General features: G+C 40.4%; 1 protein-coding gene across 1 annotated transcript in view; it reads right to left on the bottom strand.

The window, feature by feature from the left end:
* The window catches only part of LOC114495032 (CREB binding protein), a 157,134-nt gene that overhangs the window by 79,897 nt on the left and 55,100 nt on the right, over nt 1–22,137 (bottom strand). The window contains exons 4-5 of the mRNA XM_028510221.2: nt 5,764–6,004; nt 4,134–4,247 (exon numbers count right to left, since the gene is read on the bottom strand). Coding sequence (XP_028366022.1) covers nt 4,134–4,247; nt 5,764–6,004 — 355 coding nt within the window. The remainder of the gene's footprint in view (nt 1–4,133; nt 4,248–5,763; nt 6,005–22,137) is intronic.

Raw genomic sequence — 22,137 nt, 5'->3', positions numbered from 1 at the left:
ATGGTTCTACTGTAGATTGCATGCATAGTATACTCTTCTAACTCGCATTGTTTACCAGGAACTTCAGTCCCCAATCATTCTGAATAAAACTGAACTCAATCTGAAATACAATGAAAATTGACACATTAATTTCCAAAGCTTTGTCAGGGTGTTGGGAGACATACCACAAAGCAGTCAAAGCAAATACTATCTAGTCACCTCTTAGATTTCTAGGAAAAAGTTGTGCTGGAAGTTACTCAGGCCAGCACACATCTCCGCAGAGTTGGTCTTGGTGCTATGCCTTGCAGGTGCTGTGCTGGGTCTGCCTTCCTTTTCAGCATCCTCTTATGCACAGTGCAAGACAGGATAAAACGGAACTTCCTAGCCTCAGTGGCAGGCCTCCCATCAAGCCACCACTGAGCAAGAATGCATAAACTCTCCAACAGGTTTTCTTTAGAAGCCAAATGACTCAGAGGAGGGGGCAACACTATATTTCCTAGAAGAGCAAGGACTACACTATTCTGATCAAATACACCACCAATGACTGTCTGGTACCTAAATTAGGGGACAGACAAGCCTACTGCTCTGTCCCTACAGCCATTAAGGTTCTACTGCCTCCTCTGCTCCCCACCCCCACCACTGTCTGTCAAAAGAGGTGTCTGAGAATCTCTGCTCAGCTCTCAGAGTCTGTTCAACAAACACTTAATGGAGCATCTCAGAAGCTACTCTTTATGAGTCGAAGTTCTAAGGAGGTAGAGCTGGACTCAATATTATAAAGGGAGGTGCTTAAAACCATCAGAGGTGCCTAAAATTAGAACAATTACCCAGGCCAGGCAATGAGCCAGTAGAGGTATTCAAGCAATAGGCTGGAGGACTGCTGTCTGAACACTGTCAACAGGACCACACTGCAGCAGTAAACGGGTTCATTCTGGCTCTGGGGCTGACCCTATAGAATCTATCTGACAGCCCTTGTGGGTTTCTGAGTTAGGAAACCCATGGTTCCCTCCAGATAGTGACTCAAATCTTCTAAAACAGCTCCAGGAGAGGTGCCCAATCCCTTCGAGGTGTTAAAGGCATCTCAGCTGTTCATCTGCACACCAATTATCTGGGAATTTGTTAAAAATGCCCATTCTAAGAGAGAGAGCCTGGGATGGGCTCCAGTGTCTGCATTTCTAACAAGCCCCCTGGGAGTGCCTGTGTATAAGGTCTGAGGACTACACTTGGAGTAGAAAAAACCTCACTGATGAGGCAACATGTGTTCTAATAGGGAATCTGGTCATGTGTCCACACAGCTCCGACTCCATGCCACCCCGTGAACTGGAATTTACTGAGTCAGATGCCAGGACTAACATTAGGATTATACAGACTCTTTGAATAGTCCTAATTATTCAATAAAATCTGATTATCTCTAAAAGGATGGATAGCTTGAGATCACTGATTAAAGAATCTCTAGAAAACAGAAAACCAAAAATTTCAACATAGCCCAAAAAGGTAACCAATGGTCTGGGTTTCAGAAAACACCAGGTTAGCTCCACAGGTAATTCCAGCAGGTTCTCTCAATAGAGACATCAATGAGAGAAGTCAGAGAGTGGAATGTGTGCACCAGGTAAGGTGCGCAACTGTGGGAAACCCTGCCTAGAAAGCACATAGACTTGGTTGCACAGGGCATATGCTCCATGGGTCTCAATCCCCAAAGGTCCTTACCATCTCAATACAAATAGTCCCCCCTCTCCTTGAATGACCTTACTTGCACAGGAGCTTCTGAGTCCTGCCAGATCTTGCCCTTACAGGTATATCAGCTGTGATGACACTGTTCATACTTGTAAAATGTTCTTCTATTGTTACTTGATTGAAATTTGGCTCCATCAAGCCTCACCCTCTAGCAAACACTGATCCTCTCCTCAAGGACTGCTAATACTAGTGACTTGTCTCTATCTTGTTCCTTCAGGTAATACCATAGTCACATCATTTTTAATGTAGATATTCTGACTATGGAAGCCAACTTTAAGGGACTAGAAGGTTGAATCCACGTCTCTTCTTCATTGCCTAAACCCAGTGTTCACATGTGGTAATAAGCACAATTTGCTTTAGCAGAGTTGAGAAATACCAACAAACTTTTAGAGAAAAGATTATCGCTGAACCTTTCTCACTCACATCAAACTCTTCTATCTATAATCACAAAACTGTTAGAGCCAGAATACACTCCAAGTTGAAACCTAACTTGAGAAACATTAAAACAATTTTAGAATAAGCACTTTCATTTCTTTCATGAAAAATTACCAAAACTTCACACAAAGTTTATATTATAAAATCACCCTGCTAACATCTTACATTATGACTAGTAGAAACACTGTGGTTTACCACTTCACAGAGCACGCACCGGATTAATTGTCACAATAGCTAAGGAGTTATAAGGATGTTTAAAAAACCCCAAAAAACCCACGTTTCTTTTCTTTTTTTTTTTTTAAATAAAACAACGTAAGTTTTCTTAAAAAGAGAAATCTTAAAAGTTTACAACTGTCATGGTGATACAAACGTCCCAGAAAAGCCACACCCCCAAATTAAAAGTTCAGAATAAAGTCTTAGCTCATTATCCACAGAATTAATACTGTACAACTACAAAATTAAAAAGTCTATTACTGAAATGCATCCTAAAACAGAAGAAATTGTAACCATCACAATATACTAATTTAAAAAATGGCTTTCTACTAACTTGGGGGAAAAACAGACTGCATTGTACTAGAACTACTGTCCTAAATACTTTGTTTAGAAGATGCAGATTCCTAGACTTTCACTTTATAGAAGAGATGTCCTGAAAAATTATATTCGTTGAAATTTTGGTCAATCAAAAAATAATGTAACTCATTTTGGAAAGTGACTTTGAAAGGAAACTTAGTAGGGCTCCTTCTATAGAGAGGGAGGGAGAATAATGGGCCCATGGCCCCAAGATGTCTCTTCTACATGACATGGACACTGCTGAGCAGAGTCAGCTCACTAAGCCTTTTCTCAGGAGAGAGGTGAGCTGAACTTAAAGGAAAAGCACATGGGTTAGTTACCACCAGTGCGCTACTCCCTTAGGAACAACATGTTTTTCCATCTTTCCCTGTACTAGTTGGAAACAACCAGAACGAAAAGCAGCACACACTCTCCAGGTAGGAGTGGGGTCTTGAGGAAGACGACTGAGAAGAACGAGAGTGATGAACATGTAGCCACAAACAGGGGAGGGTGGCAAGCTGGCACATGACAAGATGGAGGAAGATGAGAAAAACTGCTGTGCTTCAAGTCACAGGAAGCAGCTCCACCCACAGGGGTGACATGGTATCAAAGAAAATGTCCTATAATGTCCAATAAGGGACACATCCAAAGACCACAGTTTTACCTCTAAAATGAGGGGAAAGGACTTGATGTTGGGAAGAGATGCACATCTTTTCACTGCTCTGATGCCTACAGGGAACCCCTGGAAGCCACAGGCAAGCCTCCTGAGCAGCGATCACTGCTTAATTGATAAATCAGCTAAAGGCTACAGAGATGACTCCAAAGATGACAAAACAATGGGAATGATCAGAATGAGGCCAGTTTGGGGCAGAGACTCTCATCTGTGCTGAATAAATTGTTAAGTTATGCAAATAGGACTGGGAACTGCAGCTCCATGGAAGATGGAAACCTCACAAATGTCAACATGTTGGATTCTATACTGACCTCTGGCCTGACTGACTTGTCTATGACACAGACCCCAAACTTACTTTAGGATTAGGGGTTTCCAATTCTAAAAGAAGTGTCCCTTGCCCTACCCCCAAAGTCACTGCAATTATAGTGGCGACATTCAAATCCTCAGATACTGAATATCTGTCAAGAAACAGGAAGAGTGGTCACATTGGTGACAATCCTCTTCCACTGCTCTGCTGCTGCTAACTCTAGTGCAGGGGGGTGGAGGTGGCTGGGAAAGAAATTCCAAAACAACCACGCCCACCGAGCACACTGAGACTGTCTACTTGTTAGGCTCTGCTTCATCCTTTTCTACTGTATATCTCCACTCGCTACTATAACTTTGTGGTTAATAATTTCTGCCCTACTTCTACCTATACTTCTGAATTCTCTTCAGGAATAGCTTATTTTCTCATCTCCAAGCTTCTCTACCCCCAATGCTCACTTACTTTGTTGGTTTCGCTTGTCACTGGCATTTTTCAAAGGGAGGCAAACAGGACAGTCATGTCGTGTGCAGTTCTTCCAATGAGAGATGATTTGTCGTGAAGATGCACAATGGGCAACTATGACCAGAAAAACAACGAGATGTTATTTTTCTATCCAAATCGTCACACTTCAATTACACCTAAATTATAATGCCAGGTTCCATAAGAAAATGGTAACAAGTGTAACCATAACATAGTACAGGCAGTCCTCAACTTACAAACAGGCATTTTTCCAAAAAGTTTGTAAGTTGATTGTTGAGAATTCCAAAGAAAAACGTCCCACAGAAGCAATGTTATGAATGATGGGTGATTAAGGTTCAGCCCACAAAACAAAACAAAAGCTATTTGACCTGAAAAACTGAACAACTGGAATGAAAGTTACAATAAATAATTCTGCAATGCCATTATTTAAAATAAAAATGTTATAGTATGTTTCAGGATGAAACCATCTAAATACCATAGGTGAAGAAATACAGATAGAGAAGCAAATAAGAAGTCGGTGGAGATTCTGAAGGGAGCCCCTGGACACTTTTCAAAGCACTTCAGAGGATAATTAAACCTGGTTCCTCTAAGTCTTTATCTCCATTTCCATACTGAAGCATTGCCATTTCTTTCTAAAGGTCTGGCATAACCTCTTCAGTTTCCCCATCAAGGGTTATGCTGGGGACTCACAAATGTCAAAGTGAGATAGGCAGATAGGGAGAGTGTCTCCCCAAGGTTTATGAGCACAAGAAAAGAAAAGGAAAGAGGATAAAGTTTAGAGGATAGTAGTTAGTAAGAAACACTTTCTTCTGTAGAATGAAGGGGTCTATGGTAAAAGAGGGAAAGAGGGGAAATGGGGGGTCACATGATGTGCCTAAGTCACCACCTCAAGGGGGAGGGAGGAGGTGGCAGAGATGATATGGTGTGCTCCGTTTCCCAGGTCACAAACAGTCACCCAGTATCCTGATTAGTTTCAAGACAAAAGTATGGAGGAGCAAGCAGTGAGCCCTGACTTGCCTGAACACATGGCACAGCTGCAAGAGAGATGCTTTGGGTGTAAGGGTGTGTACATGCAGATGTGTGTGCTACAATGCCCAAAAGAAAACTGTGATCTAGACATTTAAAATTAAGGAAGACTGTGCCTAAGAAATAACAAGAGTCTTCTGTGAGAGCCCTGGCTGGCATGGCTCAACTGACTGGGCATCATCCTACACAGGGCACATGCCTGGGTTTTGGGAATAATACCTGGCTGGAGCGCATGCAAGAGGCAACCGACTGGCGTTTTGCTCTTACATCAATGCTTCTCTCTTTCTCTTTCTCCCTACCTTCTCCCTCTCTCTAAATAAATAAATCTTAAAAAAAAAAGTCTTCTATGACAGAGGGAGGAGGAAAAGAACAAATGCAGGGCACAGCCTCATCCAGTAGAAGGTCACAGAATATATAAAGCCAAATCGCCTTTCTCTCTAGCAGTTAAGTGTTCCAGTGGCGTCTGAATGGATGGTGTATGGAGATGCAGGCTACAGGAACCCTATAATAAGAGAGCTGCCTAAGAACAAGAAGGACAAATTTCATCCTAAGATCTGTCAATAGAATTTCAGAAAATGGCACTTACCTTGACAGGCTTTCCCAGCCTGACAATGGGTCATGTGATTCAAAACATTTTTCATGGTTCGACAATGTGGGAGAGAGCAGGCCCGAACCTCTCCGTTTGCTTGTTCTCGTCTCTGACATTTATGAGCATGAAGCAGTAGAACCAGCTGCTGCTGTATCAGTTTGCGTTTTTCAGGATCTGCAGTGGGGCCCGTTGCAATTGCCTGAGTAGGTACAATTCCCACTGATGTTTGCATCTGAGACTAAAATAAAACAAATTAATAAACATTTTAATAATCTTTAGAGTTCCAATTCATGTTATTAATTATTTTTCAAACAAATGCTAAAACCAATGAATATTGGCACAGAGAGAAGGCAGCTGGTATGGTTCTCTTTAATTCAGACTTTAAGGAAGATAAAGAAGCAAAGAAACCAGCCAAGAAGCAAGGCTGATTAAATCAAGTTCACTTGGGGCCCTGGATAGTGTGGCTCAGTGGATTGAGCACTGGCCTGAAAACCAAAGATTTGCTGGTTCGATTACCAGCCAGGGCACATTCCTGGGTTGAAGGCCAGGTCCCTACTAGGGAGTGCATGAAAAGCAACAACACACTGATGTTTCTCTCCCTCTTTTACTCTTACCCTTCCCTTCTGTCTAAAAATAAAATCTTAAAAAAAAAAAAGTTCACTTGTATATGACTGTTGAAAATGATTCTTATTCTTATCTGTACGAGGAGTGACCCAAAAAACCCTGGAATTGTCTTATGGAGGGTGAGCCCCTTGTAGTGCAGACCCCCCGCCAGGTGAGTGTTCTAGGAACCCATCTGTATCAGTGCACCAGACAGCATTGTTGTGAGAGGCTGAGTTCAGCTTCAGAGAATTTTTTTTTGAAGACTCTTTCAAAGCCTTTGCCCATTTCATGATGGGTGATTTATGAGCATACCTGCCCACACCACACTGAGTTTTCAAAAATGGCATGACCCCTGTGCCCTACCCTCCCTATTCATCCAATCTCACCTGAGCAACTTTTTTTTTTATTTCCCCGGATGAAAAAAAGTCATCAAAGGGAAATGTTTACCAATGTGGAAGAGTCAAAAAATGGCAGACGCACTAAAAGGCATCAAAATTAGTGAGTTCAAAACTGTTTTAAGCAGTGGTAAAAAAGTCTAGATAGGTCTATTGCATCAAATGGAAAGTACTCTGAAGGTGACTGAAGTTTAAACATGTAAGAATAAATACACAATTTTTAATAAATAAATTCTGGGGGTTTTTTAGGGTCCCTGCTCATAGTAACCTAAACCCAACTCTCTACAATACATACAACTTAGGAAAAGCTGTGTATTATATTAGGTGAAACCATATAAACTGCTGTTTTTGTAGGCCCAAATGGTCAAACATTGACAATTTCATATGGTTGAATTTAACTGAAAAATATTTGATGGAGAAGAATCAGAGCCACCTTCTGGACTTCATTATTTTGTGACCAAAAGGACAATACCTGCAGTATTCATTATCTGTTCTAAAAGACTAATATGACACTTATCCTTAATATGACTATCCAGTATAATCGTTAATGCTTATGAAATGCATTTCCTTTCATTAAAATTTCCACTCAGACACCTGACAGTATTTTCAAAAAATATCTGATGATCTGTTAAAGATACAGAAACAGTTTAGTTGCTTTCAACCCTTAAAAAGAATAAGCCAGACTGACTGTGCCTGTTATGGAAAATGGAAAAGGTGACCTACAGAGTCTTCTTATTCTTTACAAACTACAGCCAACATTCTTCAGATGTTCTTCAGAACTCTGATGTTCTGACACTCCCAACTTGATTTTACAACACTCACCACCTCCTCTGAAGTACACCACCACTCTGACTTTTCAAATGAAGAATTACAACCATATACTTGCAATTAGGAGGGAAAAAACTATTAAAAATATTCCTTAATGAACCAAAGCTCATTTTTAAAGTTACAGGGTTTTCTGGTTTGGTTCTAGCTTTATGAGAACTCAAAAAATAAGCATGTTGAAAAGCTGCATGGCTTTAATCAGGATCAAAACTCCTGGAAGCCAAACTAAGGTCTGATGCAAAAGCAAAGTCCTAGCTGAGAAGCATAGCTTGTTGACTTGAGTAGTAGTTAACTAAGACCAAACAGCCCCTTTTTCTTACATTAATTTCTCCCTCATTATAAAAGTAATGTAGCAAATTTGGAAAGCAACAAAATTACTAAGAAAATAACACTTGAATCCCAATATCCAGGAGTCCACTACTGAAATTCTGATAGGTTTTTCTTCTTCTAGTCTTTTTTTCTGTGAACATGCATATGTATGAACCATAGTCCTCTATTATATATGGTAAATATTTATATCTAGCTTGTTATTTACTCCAGGTTCTGTCTATATGGTATGACAGCAGGATATGTAATGAATGTAAGGCTGGATATAAACTGTAACCTCCCTCCTCCTTTTCTTGCAATTTAAAATAAAGCTTCAATATGTACAGCTTTTAACTATGCTCACAAAAGCACTCAGTATTGATGTTAAAAGTCTCCTCCTTCTTCACCTTATTCTCAGGAAAGGGGGGGGGGGGGGAAAGCCCAATCAGAAACTAACAGGAATGGATATACGGAATGTGAGAAGTCTAAGTGATCCTTGTTTAGGTCTCTTTCTTTTGTATCTACAAAAATTTCAAACACAGGAAAGCAGAGAGGAAAGGATACCTTAACAAAATGACTGATAATTATTTAATATTTGCTAATACCTAAGTCCACACGCAAATTTTTCTAGTTGTCAAAAAAAAAAGAAAGAAAAAAAAGATTTTTACACCTCTTTTGCACAAAGCAGGACCCAATTAAGGCCCACACCCTACAGTTGACCACTGTTTCCTTCTTTCCTTTATTTTCTTTTCCCTCATCAAAGGAGGTTTTCACTGCTTTTAGAGAGAGGGGAAGGGGGAGGAAGACAGTAAACATCAGTGTGAGAAAGAAACACAGATTGGTTGCCTTCTTGTAAGCGCCCTGACTGGGGATCAAGCATTCAACCGGGTATGTGCCCTGACCAGGAATCAAACCCCGCAACCTTTGGTGTACAGTACCACGCTCCAACCAACTGAGCCACACTGCTCAGGGCATCACCTTTATTTTCTAATGACAGTGACTTGAAGAGACCAAGACTGCTGTTTCTAAAGATATAGAAATACTATACACAAAATAAACAAATCATATTTAAAAATCAAGTAAAAATTCTAACCTTGCAATTAAATTATAAACAGATTGCTTTTAAGTCATTAAAAGTTAACACACTGTTTCTCATTTGGGATGTTCTTATTAGCATCTTTTGAACTATACATGACCATATGCTTATACCTCAACATGTAGAAATAGCGTGGTTGGAAATCATAGAGCACATTCAAAATGTTCTCTATTATCTGTCTACCAGTAGATGCTTAATGAGGTCCACACACTGTTTACACGTGTCTCAAAAGTAAACTGAAGGATGAAGCTGAATCAACAGCAAAATGGAACAGAAGACATGCCTCATGGCCCTGTGTTTGGCCCTCCCCATGTAAACCTGTATACTTGTGCAGCACTAGTACAGTCTGCAAAGTGCTTACAAACACAGGGTACATTGAACTTCCTCCTCTCTCAAACTGCTTCTCAGTGAGATGAAAGGGTTGTATGAACTGTAAGTGGCCTGAAATCTATGTCAGAGGCATCCTCATACTGTACAGACTTCCCTGCTCAGGAGGGCACTGAGAATAAAAGGAAAAGTGCTTAGACAAGAATCTCCATTTAAAAATACAGAACAGAACTACAGCATTGAAAACACCCACAAAAGTAGAGCATAGATTTTATGCAATTTTGTTTAAAAAACAGTAAGAACAAAGGGAGAAATCTCTCTTGCCAAATACCAAAGCTATAAAAGCTACAGATTTCTTTATACAAGTCTAAAAAACCCCCCATGTACATTGATTCCTATATCATAAAATATAAAATTAAATTCCAGATGAATTAGAATGCATAAAAATAGACGGAAACCATTAAAAGTATTAGGAAAAATAAAGAATATTTTTAGAATGAAGATAAAAAACTTCTTAACATAAAGACTTAAGGTTTGAAAAAAGGAAAACTGGGGGAAAAATGGTTGTTTTTGAGAATGGAAATAGTCAAAAGTCAGGACCATTCTTAAAGCTCCTGATATACAGGGTGGGGCCAAAAGGAGGTTTACAGTTGTGAGTACACGAAACAGTTTGTTCTTGTATTGTGATTTACTGTATTATTTTCCATACAAACAAATGTAAACCTACTTTGGCCCCACCCTGTATGTTGTTAAATTGTTTTCCAGAAAGGTTGCAGCACTTACTATATAAAATGTTCTATACCTTGGTGACGAGAAAACTCAATGGAGAGAAGAACAGTTTTTTCAACTAATGGTGATGAAAAGGACAAGACAACTGGATATCCACATAAAAAAAAGGAGGGTGAACCCCTTCTTCACATCAAACTCAAAAATTAACTCAAAATGAATAAAAGATCTAAATGTGAGAGCTAAGATTATAAAAATGTTTAGAGAAAATAACAGGAGTAAATCTTCACGACCTTGGATGAGGCAACGGATTCTTGGACATGTCACCAAAAGCACAAACAACAACAACAAAAAATAAACCGAACCTCATTAAAATAAAAAATTGTTATGTCTCAAAGGACACTACGGAAAAAGAGTGAAAGGTGATTCTAAGAATTAGAGAAAATATTTGCAAATCATGTATGTGATAAGGGACTTATATCTAAAACATACAAAGAACTTTTACAGTTTAATGATAAAAAGACAAATAACCTAATTAAAAATGGACGTCAATAGACATTTTCCCAGAGAAGATATACAACTGGTCAATAAGCACATGAAATGATGCTCAACACCATCAGTCATCAAGGAAATGGAAATCAGAACCACAATGAGATACCACTTTGTATCCACCAGGCTACAACAAAAAAAGACAGTAACAAGTTTTGGAGAGCATGTGAAAAATTAGAAGCCTTATACAATACTGGAATGTCAAACTAAGCAGCCTCTCTGGAAAAACAGTCTGGCAGTTCATCAAAAGGTTACACCTTGAGTTACCATATGACCCAGCAATTACCCTCCTAAGTATATACCCAAGAGAAATGAAAACATATGTTTACACAAAAATGTGTACACAAATGTTTGCAGCCTCATTAGTCACAACAGCCAAAAAGTGGAAACAACTAAAAATGCCCGTCAACTGATACATGCTACAACATAAGCTTTGAAAACATTATGCTAAGTCAGTGATTTTCAACCAGTGTGCCATAGCAGGCACGCTGGTGTGCTACGAGAAATTTTAAAACATGCAATAACTGACTATTTAGTCAGGGGCACTGACCTCTGTTCCTTAGGTTGTCAAAAAAAAAAAAAACAACGTTTTTTTTTGGTGTGTCACAGAATTTCAGTAATTAGTTTGTGTGCCATGACATGAAAAAGGTTGTTGAATCTGATTTCCATAAAATGTCCAGAGTAGGTAAATGCAAAGGGGCAGAAAACAGATTAGTGGTTGCCTCTAGCTGGGGGATCAGGGGAAATGGAGAGTAATGGTTAATGGTACAGGATTTCATTTTGGAGTGATAAAAATGTTCTAAAACTGACTGGTGATGACTGCAATCTTTAAAAGGGAGAATTCTATATGAATATGTCCTCCAAAGGCTGTTAAGTTCTAGTTAACTAATCATCAAAGAAATGAAATGAAAGCTAAAGATATTTTTCACCTATCAGTAGGACCAAAATAAAAACATGATGACTGGTATTGATGAGGAGATGGAGAAATATCAATTCTCAGGCACTTTGGTAGTAATGCAATTTAGTATGGCTTTGGAAAGCAACACGTATCAAACAGAAAATTGTACATTTCTGGCCCTAGCTGGGTGTGGCTCAGTGGACTGAGCACCGGACTGCAAACCAAAGGGTCACTGATTTGATTCCCAGTCAGGGCAGGTGCCTGGGTTGCAGGCCAGGTCCCCAGCATGGGGCGCATGAGAGGCAACCACATGTTGATGTTTCTCTCCCTCTTTCTCCTTCCCTTCCCCTCCCTCTAAAAATAAATAAAATATTTTTAAAGAAAGGTATAAATAAGAGGATGAAGGAATAAAAAAAAGGAAAATGTGCATTTCTTCTGATTCAGTAGTTCCACTACTTATGACTTATTATTAGGGAAACGCTGTAAACTAGCACACTAAAATGCTTGTGCAAAGATAGGCATCACACCTTTATTAAATTATTAAAAATTGTAAAACTCCTAAATGCCTTTCAAAGGTAGACTAACTAAATAAATTATGGCAAGAGACCTAATGAAATAATACACAGTCACAAAAAATTAGGCAGGCTCCAAGAGACCCCAGTAACAGCCATGTGGAGCAAAATAATGGCCTAGCTGAGGCCTGTCCTACAATAATTGTTATAATAATAATAATAATGATAATATAATAATAATACATTAGATCATTATACTTTCATGAAAAGCTGTCTTTAACACATTAAGCTAAAAAATAAAGTTACACCTGGCTGGTGTAGTTCAGTGGTTTGAGTGAGGGCCTGCGAGCCCCCAAGGATCACTGGTTCAATTCCCAGTCAGGGCACATGCCTGGGTTGCAGGCCAGGCCCCCAGTAGGGGGTGTGTGAGAGTCAACCACACATTGATGTTTCTCTCCCTCTCTTTCTCCCTCCCTCTCCCAGCTCTCTAAAAATAATAAAATTAAAAAGAAAGTTACAGAATAGTATAAGGTCATTCATTTTTTCTTAATCAACTCTATATGTTTGTATCTATTCTTAGAAAAACCCTAATATTATCTAGTGGTTATCGCTAGACAGTGATAGGATCATATTTATAATTATGTGTTGTTTGAACATTTTACAACAAGCATCTACTATTTTTAAAATGAAAAAAAAAAATTCTACTTTTGGGGAAAAAAGAATTCAGAAGAATCAGTAGAAAATGACAAAAATAAAAAATAAGCCTGTAAATGTACTAGAGGGTAATAAGATGAATATTTTGTAATGCAAAGGTGATTAAGACCTTCCTGAAAACAAACAAACAAACAAACAAACAAAGCAGTGGTTCCTAAAAAATCCTGAGTAAAAACCTCTTCAAGTATCGATTTCCCATTCCTCTGCCCCAGAAACTGATTTAAAAATCTAGGGTGGAGCCGGAAGCAGTTCTATTTGGTAAAGTTCCATAGGCGATGCATTACTAATTTTAGTTTTATACTTTCCCCAGATTTTCCAAAATGAACATGCCTTTACTTTTATAGGGAATAAGACAGAAACATTTAAAGAAAAATGCCACAGGTAATTCTGATGCAGTGGTGGACTGTGCCATTAAGGAAAGTGCAAGAGGAGAGACTACAGGAGCACTTATACTCCCCTCCAGGACCAGCCACAAGAACATATGTGAAGGCAATCAACAAACTAGAAGAAAATACTGAACACACAAGGCAAAGCAAACAATAATACAGGTATTATTTTTTTCTCTTCCTCTTGGCCAGTCTTTACTTCTCAAGTACTTCATGCCAGGCTCTGTGTTCAGTGCTCATTTAATACACAATTCCCAAGGAAGGATCTAAATAAGGGCCAGCACCACCTTACAAGAGAAGTACCTGAGGCCCATAGGTGTGCATCTTGCCCAGGTGGTGGAGCGGGAGGTCCAGCAGTAGAGTCCCCACCCCTAACCTCTCTGCCACCCACCTTGCTTTATAAAGTATTCTAAGAGACTCTAGCAGAAAAACTGGCAAAGGACAGGACCTAAGCAACTCAAAAAAGAAATAGGTTATTTCTTTAAACATAAGTACTTTAATTTTTTACCAGTAATCAAAAAAAATTTGCAAATTGAAATAATGAGACACCATCTTCTGCTATCAAAGCTCATAGTGATAAACCTACAGCCTTGGGAGCATCTTGTAATGCTGGTGATCTGGTATGTGGCTTTTGTTGGAAGGCAATAGAACAATATCCATCAAAAGTCTTAAGATGTACACAATATGCATTTCTGGAATTCAGATCAGCTAATATGTAATTCCTAATCATGGAAAGAAAAGGCTAGCGTGGTGTGGAAGTCACATTGGTTCACTGTGACATCCTCCACCCCCCAGCATGTTAGCATTTTGAGCTATGAGTAATAGCAGGTAAATACAAAGACACAGAACCAGCAGCTGTGGGGGTACAGCTCACCACACTCCCATTTGCTAGATTTGGCCACATGCCCTTTGCATGTATCATTTGTCATCATAGCTCAACCATCATTTATCTAAGTCCATCAAATGATTTTGAAAGGCAAATATTATATTTCTGTGGTATTCCTTAATTTTTAAAGGAATCTAACATGTACTTTTTTTTTTATTAGGGTTGCTATTGTTACATGATTTTAAATAATCAACACCACCCCCATTTTTCTATATGCCCTGTACTCTACCCTAAGGATATAATCACAGCTATGCACAGGAGTATATAAGAAGTTTATCTTGGCATTATTCCTAGAAAAATAAGTTATTTTTCAGTAAGTGTCCAAAATAGCTTTTAATATCTGCAAAGGACTCCAGTGCGAACAGTAAGAAACAGAACTTGACCAAGGCAGAATGGGGATGAAAGAGCTTCCTCCCACCACACAAACCACTGCCCCAAATCCACATCAGGCTGGGATCCCTACAGACAGCTCTTCAGATCAACCTGGCCCCAAATTCCATGTCTCTGATGGGGTACAGACCCAACACACTTCTGACATCTTTGCCCGGCCTACCTGGAAACTTTACTTCTCCCCAACCTCCAGTTACAGTTAGAAAATGACACCAAAGTGAACACCAGGTGGGACAAGAGATTGCTCTGCAATATTTGCTTGTTCCGACTCCCCCAGAAGGGCCCTAGAACAGCTGGGTATACAAAGCTTTGGAGTCATAAAATAAAGAAAATACTCATTAAACGCATACAGCTATCAAATTGGGAAGAAGAGATAATCACCTTTGGGATGATAAAGATCAACTGTAAGAAACATAGCCGTTTTAGACGGAAGGACTGTTTCTTTTCCTTTGGTGTTTATTGATTTTTTTTAAACCTTACAACTTTAAGATTTAAACTCAAAAGAAAAATAACTTAACATTACTTTAAGATGGGTCAAAATTATTTCTAAGTAATTTTCCCAATCAGAATGCTGTGATCTGACACTGGAAAACAAGAGGCTAAATCAAGAAGGAAAACTCAATGGGTGAGATGGAGGGCAAAAGTGGGGGGGGGGGGGGGAAGGTCAGGGGGATTGATAAGTGAACAGACCCTCACCCCACAACTCTATACCCTGCCTTAAGATGATTCCTTCTTAAGTGGGGAGTTGGTCTGCCAAGAAGGAATGAGTGGTTACCTGCTACCACACAAAGAAACCCTACAAGGTAGAAGGTGCTGGATCAATCAATCCCAAGAGCCAAAGTGACAGGCCAACCAGACCAGCAGGTCTCAAGTGAGTTAAGGGGTCTTAAAAGGCATCAGGCCCATTGACCAAAGGACCAGTTCAAAAGAACTACCAATTAACTAATAAAACTTTTAAGGAATATTCTTGAATACCACCGATATTTACAGATTCCTCAAAAATATTTACTATAATTAAGTTTTTGATAACTTGGTAAATTAATCATTTCACTAGCAAATTTGTTTTAGTGACTTGAGTCATAGGACCATCTCAGATGAATATGGAAAAGGCAACAAGAAGTTAGGATGATCAGGGCTGTGAAAAGACTGCCTTAGTTCCTCACTCTTCAGATACATTAAAACACTGCATTTGTATCTTTGGTGGCTCTGACTGTCCCCATCCAGGCCCATTAAATGTACTATCATCTACCAAGTTCTAACAGTCACTTAATTTCTCAGAAATGTCTGGTAAACACAGCCCTGGCTGGTGTGGCTCAGTGGATTGAGCATAGTCCTGCGAATCAAAGGGTCACAGGCGCAATTCCCAGTCAGAGCACATGCCTGGGTTGTGGGCTAGGTCTCCAGCTGGGGGTGTATGAGAGGTAACTGATTGATGTTTCTCTCCCCTTCTCCTACCCTTCACCTTTCTCTAAAAATAAATAAATAAAACCTTAAAAATTAAAAAAAAAAAAAAAAGAAAAGAAATGTCTGGTAAACAGCCCCACTATGTGCTGCTAACAGGCAGGCAGAAGTTCCAAAACTAGTTATTTGTAGGTATGTAGCACAGCTTGTTTAGACAAAAGAAACCTTCCTACTGGGTCTCTATGTGAAGTGAAAGAATTGAATGTCTCTTGAAATAATTTATGCTTCCACCTAGAAGGTTTCACCTAAAAAAGGGCAATAATAACCACACCCTAGAAAAGACATTGGTGGTTAATGGAAACTCATATTGGAAACAAAGTTAAATGACCTTCACTGAATACTTGCAATACCTTCCATTGTGCCTGACGTCAAAGGACTTCATTAAATTTTCTCAATTTACAGTTTCCTAATATTTGTAACATATCATATTTTGTGCTTAGGCTATGTTTCCCAGATGATGTATGTTGTCAAAACAAAAGGGGGTATGTTTAAGCAGTAGGAAGGATTTATACAGCTACTGATAAAAGTTAATTCTTGTTTTTGGTAAAGATTTTACTTACTTATTTTTAGAGAGCGAGGAGGGGAGGAAGAGAAACATTGATTCACTGCCTCTCAAATGCCACCAACTGGGGACTAGGCCCAGAACCCAGGCATGTGCCCTGATAGGGAATCAAAATGGGGGCCTTTCGCCTTGCCAGAGGATGCTCAACCAACTGAGCCACACTGGTCAAGGCTAGACTAAACGTTACTATTCAAAGGCCCCATAAACTCATGTTCTCAGGTGGAGGGGGGAAAAAAAGAGTAATAGTAAAATCCTAAAATTATACAAATACTTGGATTACTAGTAATTATGGGCCAATACTTACTTCCCAAACTTTTCCCATGTTTTCCATTATTGAGGCATAATTCATAGTCATGGAATGATTTTCTATAGAAACTGCTCTCATGGTGAAGTGCTAATAGGACTACTCATTCATTGTTTCCATGAAAATGAACAGAAGTGCTCTCCTTGGTCCTAGGGCAGAGGCAAATATCAAACCTCCAGTGATTTTTAAATCCTCACATGTGAAGGACAGAGAGCCAGCGTGCAATGTTAGGAATGTGAGCATCTCTACAAGGAAGCCCTTGGGTACGAGGCTTAACTCTGATCAGTAAATGTCTTGATCCCTCAATGATCAGAGACTGGATACAGAAGACAAAAAGTTATGAGAGAATAGGACAAACAAAGGTGGGAGTGGGGGTGGGATGGGAAGTCTTCTAAAGTACTGAAGTGTACACAAAGACCAACAAAGTAAGCCCACCCCACAGAGGGACAGCTGGGCATCAGGTCACCACTGCAGTGGACAGTGGCTCTGAAAGCATTCTACATCAGCGATTTGCAACCTTTTTCATCCCACAGCATACAAACTAATTATAAAATTCTGCAGCACACCATAAAATACATTTGCCAATCTGACAAAAAGGGCAGGTATAATTTTGATTCATTCACATGGGATGTCTGTTATGTTTGCTGTTGTCATTTTTTCATTTGACAGTCTAAAGGAACAGAGGTCAGTGCCCCTGACTAAATAGTCAGCTATTTCATGTTTTAATAATTCTTGTGACACACCGGCTGAAAATCATTGTTCTACATCAAAGTCACTGAAAGAGCTTGTTTAAAATTGTAGATTCCAGTAAAGAGAAAGAACAGGCCCATGTATTTGGCAATTCTCCTGAACTGTCTTAGAGGGAATTAAGTGACATACAGTGGGAAACTGATAAAGAAAAAAACCTGAAGTTTCACAAATAATAGTGACCACAAAAACACAGATTCCTCACCCTTCCTCTAAGACAGCGATTTTCAACTGGTGTGCCACAAGAATCTTTAAAACATGCAATACCTGACTCTTTAGTCAGGGACACAGACCTCTTTTCCCCTAAGACTGTCAAATAAAAAAAAAATGACAACAGCCTTGAACAAAACAATAGCTGTTCAGTGTGACTGAATCAAAATTATACCTATTTCTTTGTAAGATGAGCAAAAATTTATTTTTTTTCGTGTGCTGCAGAATTTTAGTAATTAGTTTATGTGTGTCATGAGATGGAAAAGGTTGAAAATCTTTGCTCTAGGAGTTACTGAACTGGAGGTCTGGGTGGGGCTCAGGAACCAGTCACTCTGATGCAGTGGGTCCAAGGACATGCTTTGAGAAACAGAGCAAAACTAACTCTGAGGTGCACAGTTACCCCTGCAAGGGCCATGGATGATGGCTTGCCATCCATGTGTTGCCAGTGGCCCTGTCTCAACTATGCTATTCTGAATTCTACAACCCTCCCCAGCATAAACAGATTTTCATCAGTTACACTTTCCTTCCATTTAGAGACCTGGATCAGGAGCTGCTCGGGTGTCTCGTCTAAATTTTCCACATCTATTCTCTAACATATGACTGAAACAAATCCTAACACCACTCTTGTGAGCAATTTTAAATAAGCAGCATTCCTGATAAAACTCTTGTGTTACAACTTTAAGAATGGTCAAGTCTCATAATATAGTTCTTAGTTTTTCTCAAAATGAAAAAAAAAGTCACACATTAAAACTTCCTATGAGAAATTACCCTTGTAAGAGACCACACCCAGGGCCCAACAGTAGACTCCCTGGGAGAACCTGATGAGGAGGCCCCTTTGGGCACCAAATGTTTGCCGACTGGATAAGCTGAAGATGTGTCCCACTTCCAAACAATGCTCTTAAAAAAAAAAATAAAACAAACAAAACACCCCCCCAGACTATACTGTCATGAAGGTCAGCAATGACCTCGCTGACAACTCCAGTCCCACCTGGAGTTTGAGTTTCCCACCTCTCTGCAAACACTCCTTTACTCTGTGTTAAGACATTTTTCTGATGAAAATGGAAGGACAATGTCACCAGGAATCAGGTGGTCTCCTCTTCCAGAGGTACCCTGAAACTCCTCTTCCTCCTGCACTCTGCTGCACACCCATCCTTTGAGAAAGTCCATCAGACCTCAATCTCTGTCTACAGAAAGATGACACAATATTCAACTCTTCCCAAACTTACTCCTGTTCCTTTATCAGTAAAATTTAAATACTTTTAAAGTTCTTGTATCTATGTAAGCTGTCCTGGAAAACTGTATAGTGAATATATGTTTAACAGCTGTGTCACTCATTAAGTTCAAATTATAAGCAAATAAAAGAGCATGCATACTGTATTTTATAGGACCTAAAACTGTACTGTTTCTAATATGTCCTGATTTCAGATATATTACAATGTGAAAAAAAATGTGCATCTTGGAATCATGAAATATAGTATGGTGAAATTTCAAACAAACTTCCAAAATCTGTAGAAAGGTAAGAAATTACAGGTAAAATGGCCAAAGACAAGAGGTACAATGTTACATCTGAAAATTTAGGAAAATGTGCTACCTGCATTTGAACACAGTACTGAGAACATGTGTGCCCTCAACAATGACCCACATGCAACAGGAGCTCCGGACCCTGTCAGTGCTTGGGCAGCCTGTCCCACAGGACGACAACAGAGCACCACGATCTGCAGGTCTGCAGGTCCCCATGACTGCAAGTTACATTTAACTCTCAGTGGACAATGATTCACCCACAGATTTACCTGCACATTCCAGTGATGCTCTTCTGCCCCCATCTTAATCACTTGCACTGCACCATTTCCTCCTGTTCAAACACCCTCCTCTTTTGACTGCAGGAACATCATTCCCTTGCTGTCCCCTTTGCTGGATCCTCCTTGATCTGCACTCTCTTCTAGTTCTCTCCCCCTGTATGATTTTGTTCACCTCACAGACCTTGCTGCAATATGGTTACACCAGCTCCCACATGGGCACCGCTGCCCTACTCATATGCCTACCAGTCTCCTGACACTACCACCTGGACATCTCACAAACAGTCAAAGGGAACACATACGAAGTGGAATTACTGATGCCTGCCCCTTCATCATCCCTCTCCAAGTCTGTTCCTCCTCCAGCTCTGTAAATGATTCCACCATCCAAAAAGTTGATTCACATGGCAACCCCACACAACTGCTGCAGTGACAAACTTCCTCTAGTCTCTTGTCCCTATTGTGATCAGTCACCTCCAAGCCATAATGTCCTATACCCCAGACCATAGCAGTGGTCACTGCTACCCATGGCCTTCTCTGAATTGGTTCCTGCTTGGTCCCCAAAATCCACTCACACTGCTCTGCCTTCACTCGAGAGTCATTGTTCCCATTGGACTTCTGCCAGTCCCTGCACAAGCCAATGTTCTCCCAGTGCCCTGGGGCCTTTGTGGCTTCTGCTCATCCTTCTGATCTTGCCCTCAAATCTCCCTTCATGGTGCAGTCTTCTCCTATGGCCCCATCTAAGGAGGTTCCTGTGTCAACATCAACCACTATGCACTACTTAGACCTGTTAGGGCAGTTTGTGCTGTGTTATTATTTTTTTCTCCAGCACCACCTCCCCCATTTCATGAAAGAGGATGAACTCTATGTCACACACACTTACACTCCAGGTGCACCTGGACCCAGAAAGGGCATTCAACAAATGTGGCAAATTAAAGGAATGGCCAAATCCCCCCTTTTTAACGCCACCCAATGATGCTGGAATCCTCTAGAAATGAGGAAAGGAAAAAAGCAAGAGCTCCTTGGCTAATGACCAAATGGCTTAAACCATTCCATGAAGAGCTCAAACGGGGCTTCAGAATCCTGACCCTAACTGTTTGGTATACTGAATCCAGTTGAGCATCAAAAGATTACTCCTCATAGCATGACAAAACACACAAATAAATTCAAGGATTCGTATTTTTCTTTTCTTTTCTTTATTAATGAGACGTAAGATTTTTGGTAACTGCTTGCCCTCACTATGCCAAAATATATGATTCCAAAGGACAACATACGATTTAGAAAATCTAAGGAAGACCACAAAACATGTTTGGGGAACTGCAAACAAACCATATAAGCACAGTCTAGTGAAGCACTCCCAGTGGACTTGGAGCTAAAACATGACATCAGAGAATGTTAGGCTTTGTAGATAGGAAGCTGCAGAACCTGAACAAACCAAAATCCCTGAGAACCTCAACTTCCTCATCTGTAAAATGGGACATATAACACTGTCTTTCCAAGAGATTGTTGTGAGGATAAGGAAAACCACAGGATGTGATGGTACTTAGATGTCAGGTGAACTGTGTGCACTGGCTGTCCCACCTCTCTGCTCAGCCCTCTCTCATTCCTGCCCCTACAACATGAAGGCTGTGACCGACTCACTCTGGCACAGACACACACACTGGCAGAGCTCTCTCATCCCCCTATAACTGTGTGAAGAGCTCACTCAAGGTCTGCCCTCCAAAGGTACCTGCTGAGAATTTCTCACGAAGTCCACAAGTGTCCCGGTGGGAAAGTGACGGCTAAGAAAGCACTGTAGATGCTAGGGGAAATAGGTGGAGAGAGGAAGAGGGAGACAGAGAGACAAAGAAGAAAAGAATTGGTTTTATTTCTGTTAGATGTCACAAAGACAGACAGAATGAAATGCTGTTGTTACCGCCTCACCTAACCATTCCCCAGAGCAGGGGTTTCACTTGGGGCATTGTGCGGAGGAAGAAAGGTGGAAGGGGAGAGTGCTATGAGCATGTACAGTGGGTGGAGGCCAGGAATGTTGCTGTATGTCCCACAATATGCAGGACAGCTGCCACCATAGACAATGATCCAGTCCCAAATGTTAATAGTGCTAAGGAAGAAAGAAACCCTGCTCTAGACCAAAGGGCTCTCCCCACTGTCCCCACCAGCTCTGGCAGAGGTGAAGGAAACCAGAAGCCCCTTCACAGTTAAGTTTGAACTTGACCCTGACAAATGTACCACTTTCAGAAATTCAGTCCCCTGGATCAGCACAGGAAGGCAGGGGACTATGGAGTAAAGGGATTCCGCCACCAAGTTGTGAGTAAAGGAGAAAGGATAAGAAACTGGGGCTGGATAAGATTAGGAAAGAGAAAGAAGAAAAATATTAGGTCAGACTTTCCCAGACTATGAAATACAAGATAACTGTGAAGAAGCAAATGATCTTACTCTGAAGCCAAAATGTGTTCCATGTCACTGAGCAAACTCAGGTGATGACTGCCAGCACTGGAGTCCATGTTACTGTCCCCCCACTAAGAAATGGAAACGGAAAGGCAGGTGAGATTAGGGAGAATGTGGGTGCTGGACTTGGACTGCTGCCCCCAGAGCTAGGAGGGACGAGCTAGGGGAGCAGTGGGCTTTGCTTAGGTTCTGGATGTGTGTGGCTGAAACTAGACAATCCTGGAAGGGCAGGT

Source organism: Phyllostomus discolor, chromosome 3 (genome assembly GCF_004126475.2).
Source record: "Phyllostomus discolor isolate MPI-MPIP mPhyDis1 chromosome 3, mPhyDis1.pri.v3, whole genome shotgun sequence".
In the NCBI taxonomy this organism is placed as follows: Eukaryota; Metazoa; Chordata; class Mammalia; order Chiroptera; family Phyllostomidae; genus Phyllostomus; species Phyllostomus discolor.
The sequence above is the reverse complement of the archived record's forward strand: the minus strand, read 5'-3'. Positions and strand labels throughout refer to the sequence as shown.